The 8,977-nt window shown below is 60.3% G+C and overlaps 1 protein-coding gene across 1 annotated transcript; it reads right to left on the bottom strand.

The window, feature by feature from the left end:
• On the bottom strand, nucleotides 1-4,218 carry PABPN1L (PABPN1 like, cytoplasmic). The gene is made up of 8 exons (XM_075715514.1): nucleotides 4,199-4,218; nucleotides 3,443-3,617; nucleotides 2,837-2,945; nucleotides 2,258-2,322; nucleotides 1,288-1,394; nucleotides 1,085-1,172; nucleotides 824-969; nucleotides 1-40 (listed from the first exon to the last, which is right to left on the bottom strand). Exons 1-8 carry the CDS (start codon nucleotides 4,216-4,218, stop codon nucleotides 1-3), a joined length of 750 nt encoding a protein of 249 aa, XP_075571629.1.
• Between the last annotated feature and the right edge of the window lie 4,759 nt (nucleotides 4,219-8,977).

An 8,977-nucleotide genomic window follows, 5' to 3' on the forward strand; every position in this document is an offset into this window, starting at 1 on the left:
CTAGTATGGAAAATACCACGGCAGCAGCCTTGCCCGACCCCTAAATGAGAACAAAAAACAGCATCCTAAAGCAGTGGGGCATTGCTCAGCTGAGATGTCAGCTGTGCCAAAAAGCACAGCTACTTACTCCTCCACCCCTCCAAGAGCTGGGATTCGCCCTTCTGCCCCAGCTAACCCAGACTGAACCCCCAAAAACCAGGCACGGCTCTGGGACCAGTCAGGCTGGGAGGGTGATGCCCACCTCCCACCCCCCAAATCCCTGCAGGGACAGGGGGACAGTAGCAAGATGCCAGGCGTTTCTTCCACCCCCAAAACTCCTCCCCGCTTCCTCCCACGGCACTGAAGGGGCCGGGGCATCCCTGAAGCTAATCCACAGCCAGCTCGCGGATGCACGAGCAGCGGGAGGCGCGCCGGAGAACGGCTCCAGGCCTGTGCTGGGGATGCGAGGGATGCCAGGACAGCGGGGATGGGGCTGCCGAGCCATCGTGGGCTGCTCGCTTCGGTCCTTCCCCATCTCGGCTGCCCACAGTCCCCCCAAAGTGGGATCCGTATCCCAGCCGGACCAGCTGCCAGGCTCCTGCCGACCCCACAGACACCGGGGTGATGCTCGCAACGGGCAGGAGACATTTCTAGCACAAGTCTCCGGGACGATACTCCTGCCAGAGCTCTTCTCCATCCTCCTATCCATGCCGGGGTGGGAAGCGCAAAGCCGAGATGCTGAGCGCAGCCGGAGCAAGGAGCAGCTATCCCCATCCTGGGGACCCCCTGCTCCACAGGGATCTTGACCCAAATACGCGAGGGCAGCCCGCACCCAGGCACTCACCTGTACGTCCTCCCTCGCACCCTCGGGTGCTGCCCTCCGTAGTACCCTCCCTGCTGGGCCAGCCCTCCCCGGGCTTGGAAGCGGCCCCGGTAGCCCCCGCGGTCGGTGGTGCTGATGCCCGGCATGTTGGTCCTCTTGGGCAGCACCTGGAAGGCAGGAGGGGGCTCAGCCGGTGCTGCCGGCACCGGGGTTCGGCACAGCCCCATGCACATGGAGCTGGATGGATGGACGGAGCACCCCAGGGCCTCATCCAGCTCTCACCTTAATGACACGGCCTCTGAACACACTCTCGTCCAGCTCCACCGCAGCCTTCACGGAGCTCTTCTCTTCAAACTCAATGTAGGCATACCTACAAGGGGAGGGGGTGAGCAGAGCCCCGGGGACACCCCGCTGCTCCCAAAGGCTGGGGAGCGCAGGGCAGCGCCCTCGACACCCTAACCCCAGCCCCCACACACAGTGCTGACCCTTTGGGATGCCCCGAGAACTTGTCGCAGAGGATGGTCACTCGGTTGATCTGCCCACAGCTGTTGAAGTGAGACTCCAGCTCTTCCGCCGTGCCCCCGTAGTCCACCTGCAACGACAGTCCCAGCCCCTCCAGTGCCACCAGCCAGCCCACCCAGCCCGTGGATCCGCATTTGCCTGGCTGACCCCAGTCACAGCTTGCCACCACGGCTTCACCATCTCCCGAGGTTCAGGAGACCCTTCCAGCTGAATGCTCCAGCCAGGAAACCCAAATCCAAGAGACCGCTCCCCCTCTTTGAGGGAACAAGCAACGCTGCTCGACCCACAGCTTCCAGCGGGGTATTTTGGGGAGCTGACACTTGCAACAGCTTGTCTGCAAGTGGCTGAGGATTGCGGGCAGATGCTGAGCCACATTCCCAGTCTGGGCTGGGCAGAGGGGAACCATTCAGGATGGGACCAACCAGCCTTTGCTGGGGGATGGATGGGCCCCCATGCTAGGGATCTCGGACATATGTCCAGCTGGGCAAGGAGCAGCGAGGTGGGCTCTGGGGAGCGTCAAGTTGCATCAGGGGAGGTTTAGATTGGATATTGGGAGAAATTTCTTCATGGAAAGGTAGTCAAGCATTGGAACAGGCTGCCCAGAGAGGTGGGGGAGTCCCCATCCTTGGAGGGGTTCAAAAAATGGGCAGAGGTGGCACTTGGGGACATGGTTTAGTGGGCATGGGGGTGTTGGGTTGATGGCTGGACTGATGATCTTAGAGGTCCTGTCCAACCTTAGTGATTCCCAGTTTTACTTTCATTAAAAAATAATCCAGCCACCAAGCCAGGAAACATGAAATGCATTATTCCTCTCCCCTTAACTGGTTTAGTGGTGGCCTTGGCAGTGTTAGGTTAATGGTTGGACTGGATGATCTTAAAGGTCTTTTCCAACCTAAATGATTCGACGATTCTGCTCCAGGGCCTCCCACTTACATTGCCCACATAGATGGATCGCTGGTCAACCTCCATCTTCTCCTTGGTTGTCTTTGGGAAGAGACCTGCAGAGACGAGGGCTGCTTTGTCGCGCCGGACAGAGCTGCAGGAACGCTCTGGCAGAGGGACGTCTGTCCGTGCAGATCCGCTCCCAGCACAGCTTCCACCGAGCTGACCCACTGCACAGCTCCCCGGGCAGGTCCGGGCATACCCAAATCCCCACACTGCTGCCTCCTCCTCCATCCCCTTGCCCCCTCTCTCCAAAAAAAAAAAAAAAAAAACCCACAGGGTGACTGCTCTACTGGGGCTGTTGGTGTTAAACTCAACTACTTAATTGAATTAAATTTAATTAATTTACTGCATCTTGGCCTGCAAAGGTAGGAGGTAAGAGTGGATATCACCTGCGTTAGCACCATGCCATCCCTGGGACCCCCTCCCTCACTCACCTTCCATGCCCAGCCCCAGGCTGCCAGGAGAGGCAGAGCCACGTGCTCGGGCTCCAATTGCCACCCCGTGCCCCAGAGGTGTCCCTGGGGGGGGGGACACAACGGGACAGCAGCACCCAGGAACAGTCCATACCCGCCTCCGAGCTCATGATGAGACGGCTCTCAGCTTCCAGCTGCAACTCCTTCAGCCTCTCATCCTCCCTCTCCATCTCCCGCACTCTGGCTTTGATGGCCTCCAGCTCCTGAAACCCACACCAAGAGCTGCGTGAGCGGCAAACGGAGCAGGGACACCCCCATCCTGCTGCCCACCCTGGGCTGGGGACAAGGGCGGGCTGGCTGCTGGGGACAACAGCCTGTCCCCCAAAAAGGGGACTTCAGCTCCAAGCTCCACTGCGGAGACAGGACGAGGAAAGGTTTCCTTTCCCTGCTTGCCTGCGAAGCAGCGTGTGCTGCAGCGCAGAGGCCCCAGCAGCACCAGAGCTGCCGGAGGGAGCTGGAGGTTTAAGCTGGTGACAAACAGGAGCCGTTTACTCTCGCTCAGCCAGGCGGGCATCTCGGCTGTGAAAGCTAAGCAGTAGGAGAGTGACAATTCCATTTCCAGCTTCTCAGCTCAGGGGTTTTAACGTCAGAGGCCTGAGATTATTCTTACTCTTAATTTTTGGAGGCGCTTGAAGAGAGGTGTAGAAAGTTTCCTTTGGGAAACAGGGAAAATTGACTCCACGCTCAGCCAGGCACTCACCGGGTCCGGCACAGCCAGCTCCTCCGCGCTGTCCCCCTCGAGGCGGCTCAGGTCCGAGTCTTCACCCGCAGCCTTCTGCAGAGCTGCCATCTCTGTCACATCCCAGGACGCCTCCAGCGCTGCCAGGGATGGAGGGTCCTGCCACCAAATCCCTGAAGTGTCCAGGAAGAGAGGACTGGGCGGGAAAGAGGGGCAAAAAGCCATTTAACAAACAAACAAACAGCTATCTAATACAGAAGCGAAAGCAGAACGCCAGCCAGGCAAAGCACCTGGGTGCTTCCAGCCAAAGGACGAACAGGCACCACCAAAGCACTTTGCTCTCGGTGCTGCAGGCGGGCTTGCAGCGAGACCCCAGAACTGCAGGAGTGATGGCTGCTGGAAGGTCCCCACTTCACACCGAGACACTTCCCAACTCAGGGGGCTGCAGAAGGGACCTGGAAGCAGCTCCCCTTGTGTTAAAAAAAAAAAAAACAAACAAACCCCACAAACCAAACCCAAAACAGGTGCAAGCATTGCAGCCCGCTGGCAGGGAAGAGGAGGCCTGACCTTCCTCAGCAGCAGAGCTCCCCGGCTGCGCAGGGGGAGCAGCAGGAGTCCTTCCTCCCCCAAACGAAGGCAAACCCGCCCCCTCCGAGCCCCAGGCTCCTGGTTTGAGCCCACACTCTCCCAGCCCGGGGGGGAAGCTGACCCCGCTCCGGCCCAGGGAGCCCCAGCTCCTGCCACCGCGCTGGGCCCGGCCCCGGGCCCCCGACCCACCTCGCCCGGCCCCCGAACATGCTGCGCTCCCTCCGCGGAGCCGGCGGGAACCAGCGGCGCGGCGCCACGTGCGGATCTCCCGCCACCACGTGCGCCTCTCCCCCCGGCGCGCCACTTTCATACATCAGGAGCCAATCAGGGGCAGGGCGCGCCGCCAGGCCCCGCCCCGCCGTGACCCCAAGGGCCACGGGTTCGAGACCCGGGGGCGGCTGCGGGCACGCGTGCGCAGCCGGGGACGACACGCGTGGCCCGGCGGGGACACGGCCGTGTTTTGGGGACACCCCCCCCCGGTTCTCCCTGTTCACCCACCCCGCTGGTGGTGCTGGGGACCGCAGCCAGCTCCCGCCGGCTGCCCCCGGCGCAGGGGGAGCAGCAGGGCACCCCGAGGGGGTGCAGCATCTGCAGCAGGGAGGGGGGATCCCTTTGGGTTCCCTGGGGACAACCCTGAGTGTCCCCCGCCGTGGACACCCCTCCTCGGAGCCGGACACGGGGCAGCAAATGACCCCAGGGCTATAACACCCCCCCCCCCCCAGGATTGGGGCCACGGGGTGCAGGGTGCTACTGGGAGAGGGGGGCAAGGGCACCCAGCACAAGCCCAGGCTACGGAGCCTCCGGTTGATATTAAATTGTCTTTATTACACAGATACAGAGTTAAGAACAGACATAACCTGAATCATAAAGTTTACATCTTTCACAGGTCAAACATACAGTACACTTAGAGAAAGCGGGGAAACAGCAAGGGGGGGACACAGCATGCCGAAGGAAAGTCCTACCACGTCATCTCTCTGGGCTGGCCCCCAAAACCCACGCAGCGAGGCAGGGCAGGCTGCCACCGTGCCCACCCGGCCTTGGCGGGGGGCTCTGGTTTCCAGCCCCCCCGGGGACCCCCATGCCCCCAGCGTCCCTGTCCCCAGGGCTGGCAGGGTAACGCGGGCAGGGGCTCAGCCCCCGCACGGGACCGGGGAACCGGTGCTGCCCGCGCAGCCACGAGCGAGGGGGGATGGCAGCGCGACACCTCCCACCCCGGGGCCGGGGCGTTTGGTGGCATTGGAGGAGCCCCCCGGGGCTGCCGCCGCGGCAGGGACACCCCAGCACAGTGCCTGGGACTGGGGAACAAGGTGGCATCTTGTCCCTGTCCTCAAACCCCCCAGGATCCAGGGGGGCACCCCGAGGAGAAGGGGGGACCCCGGCAGGCCCCAGAGGAGGGGGGCAAGGAGAGGCTGCGGGGGGCTGCGGCAGTGATGGAGCAAAGCCCAGGCGGGTGCGGGACCCCCGCTCCGGGGTGCCCAGCCTCACCCGGACGCGGCACTTTGGTTTCAGCTGGGATTTCGGGTTGGGAAGAGGAGGAAAGAGCTGGAGAGACCCTCGCTCACCAAGGATGGGACCCCCGTGCCACGCTCGGTGCCAGAGGAGAGCCACGTCTCTCCTGCCACCTCCTGCAGCCTGGTGCTGCAGCCAGCACCCAGCACCCAGCACCCCGGGCTCTGCCGCCCGGCGGGGACCGGGACCTCAGGTTGTCCCCACGCCGCCAACACCGTCCCCCAGCCGCGATGGCGTGGAGGAAACCCAAGAAGGGGAGCTTTTGGCAACTGCGGGGACCTGATCTGGCAAAGGACTGTGCCCGGCCACCCTGGCTGCCCCATAGCCAGCGGGGCGTCCCTACCCCCTGGCCAGGCTGTGCCGGCACCACGCGGCTCATCCATCTGCCATCTCCCAGATGCCACAAAGCCACCAAAGGACACCAAAGCCACCAAAGGACATGGCACCCCTGGCCCCCCCGCACACCTCAACACCATTTTGGAGCAAAACCCTGTGGAAGCGCCCGCCGCGGCCCCCTCCGCGCCCGCGTCACTCCGGCCCCGCGGCCGCGCCGTCGCTGCCGTCCTCCCCGCATCACTAATTTTTGGGAAATATTACACTTTAAAGCTGTCGTTCTGGTTTGGACATCTGCTAGTGCCGCGCCGCCCATCCCCTCCCTCCCTCGGCTTTTGGTTTCAATGCAAGGTTCTGTAGGGTATTTTTATTATTATTAAAAAAAAAAAAAGAAGAAGAAAATAATAATTAAAAAAAAAAAAAAGCAAAACAGAAGGGAGTGGAAACGAGAGCAGACTCTATGGAAATGCTCTCGTCCGCAGTTTCCCGGCGAGGCGGAGGTAGAGAGGCAGAGCCCCGGCACGGAGCGGGGCCGGGGGCACGCGGGGACACGTGGGGACACGCGGGGACACGCGCGGCGGGAAGGGCAGGGTCGGGATGGGATCCCGGGAGAGCAGGCGGCCCCGCAGCAGGTGCATCTGCAATACTCTTATATATTACCTCTTCTCAGGAAACGTAAGAAAAATAGACAATATTACATATGTCACACCATAAATAAAGTGAACAGTCACTCGAGGGGCGCCTGGCAAATCTCCCAGGCTCGGGGTGCACAGGAACCCCCTGGGGGGATGCACTGAGGTCTTGGGGTGCACAGAAACACCCCCCTGGGGGGATGCACCGAAGCCTTAGGGTGCAAAAACCCCCCGGGGGCATGCACCAAGGTGTCAGGGTGCACAGGAACCCCCTGGGGGGATGCACTGAGGTCTTGGGGTGCACAGGAACCCCCCTGGGTGGATGCACCAAGGTCTCAGGGTGCACAGGAACCCCCCGGGGGGATGCACTGAGGTCTTGGGGTGCACAGGACCCCCCCTGGGTGGATGCACCAAGGTCTCAGGGTGCACAGGAACCCCCCGGGGGGATGCACTGAGGTCTTGGGGTGCACAGGACCCCCCCTGGGTGGATGCACCAAGGTCTCAGGGTGCACAGGAACCCCCCGGGGGGATGCACTGAGGTCTTGGGGTGCACAGGACCCCCCCCGGGGGGATGCACCAAGCTCTCAGGGTGCACAGAAACCCCCCGGGGGGATGCACCAACATCTGGGGGTGCACCAAATCCCCCCGGGGCAATGCCCCCCCAAGCTCTCAGGGTGCACAGGAACCCCGCGGGGGGATGCACCGAAGCCTTGGAGTGCACCAAACCCCCCCCCGCAGGGGATGCACCGAGGTGCACTCGGGGTGCACAAAGCTGCAGCAAGGCTCGGCACCGGTGGCACGGGGCCGGTAACGTCACCTCGGGGTGCCCCATGCACCAAGCTCTGCTGCAGCGCGGCACGGCACGGCACGGCACGGCACGGCACGGCCGTCGCAGGAGGCAGCTGCGAAGGCAGCGCCAGCAGCCGGGCCCCTGGGTGACCGGCAACACAAGCGCCCCGGCCCCAAGCCCTTCCCTCCTCTTCCTCCCCTACGGAAAACACACAGGATGGTTTTTGCAAATGCGGAAAAACTACAGCTCCTATCGAGCACACGACTTCTGTTTGCCTCCGGCCAGCCTCGCTCCCCCACGCCACAGCCTCCAGCGCGTTCTCATCATCTTTTATTTGGCAAATGTCTCTTATTATTATCACTATCATTATTATTATTATTTTTTGGACCTCTGCAAAACACTATTTACATTCACATTAGCGTACAGCACTCCTGCCCCGTGCGGGGCTTCCCTCCTCGGAGCCGGGGGACTTTCCGTATTGCACTCCCGTCCTCTGCGCTTTGTACAATGATGCGAGAAATACAAAATAATCAACATCGTCCTTGGCTGCCTCCTCGGCCAGGAAGGAGGTTGCGCTCGCTTTCCTTTCCTTTCCTTTTTCCTCTTAAAAATCCTTGCAAAATAAATCCGACGCGGGGTGTAGGGAGCAGCCCGGCAGCGAGGGGCTGGGGGGGGTCCGGCCGCAGGCGGCCCCCGACGGCTTCGGGAAGGGAGAAAACCCAAATCTGTCTTTTAATCTCTTTTTTAATTCTCTTTTTCCAGGGCGGCGGCGGGCAGAGGTAGAGATGTGCCGGCTACGGCTGCGCCCGCCCGGGCGGTTCTCAGCCACCATCTCCCCCTCCCATGCCTCGGGGGCTTGCCTTTTTTAAAAAAAAACCTTTTTTTTTTTTGCTTTATTTTAATAGAAACTCTTTAAAGCCCCGGGGGCGTGTCCATCCATCCTTGCCAGGAAGGGAAGGAAGCAACAACAGAACGAAACGAACTTTGGCAGTGGAGAGACGTTTGGATCTTCCTTGGTTTTGGATTTCCTTTGGAGCAGAGGTGAGTCTGGTCTGTTCTTGGCTAGCTAGCAAGGTAGTTACAGGTGAGCGGCCGGCACGCGGCTTGACTTGGCGTCGTCTGGTTTTTGGATTTTTCTTTTTTTTTTTTTTTTTTTTTTTCCTTTTTTACAATTTCTTACTTAAAGCCAAAGAGTCCGACATTTTCTGTTTTATTTTATTTTTTTTACCAAAAAAAAAAAAAAAGAAAAAAAAAAAGGAAGAGAAAGAGACGAAGAAAAGAAGTTTCTTTCCTCCTGCAAGCGAGCCCCATGGCAGCGCCGATGCGGGTCGGGGCTGGGCTGGCCTCTCCCCACATCACTGCGTGGTGAGGCTGCAGCCAAATCCTTCATTGGGAAAGAAAAAAAGGAAAAAATCCAAAAAAAACCCAACAAAAAAAAAGAACTACAATCCCCCAACTGACAGAAAACCAACCAAAAAAAGCCAAAACAAAGACCGAAGAGAGAACAGAGAAGATCGGTATTTGCCTTAACTCCACTTAAAGCCCAGTTTGAGGATCCGTGAGGATTATTTGTGAGAGCTAGAGAGGTCGTTTCGGAGGTCACAATGAGTCAGGTAGCTGAGGAAATTGCATCGAGTGCAGTCCGTGTCTTTTGGAGAGCGGTGGTAGCAGCGGCGGCGGCGGCGGCGGCAGTCCGAGGGCGGC

This window comes from Pelecanus crispus, chromosome 8 (genome assembly GCF_030463565.1).
Source record: "Pelecanus crispus isolate bPelCri1 chromosome 8, bPelCri1.pri, whole genome shotgun sequence".
Classification (NCBI taxonomy): Eukaryota; Metazoa; Chordata; class Aves; order Pelecaniformes; family Pelecanidae; genus Pelecanus; species Pelecanus crispus.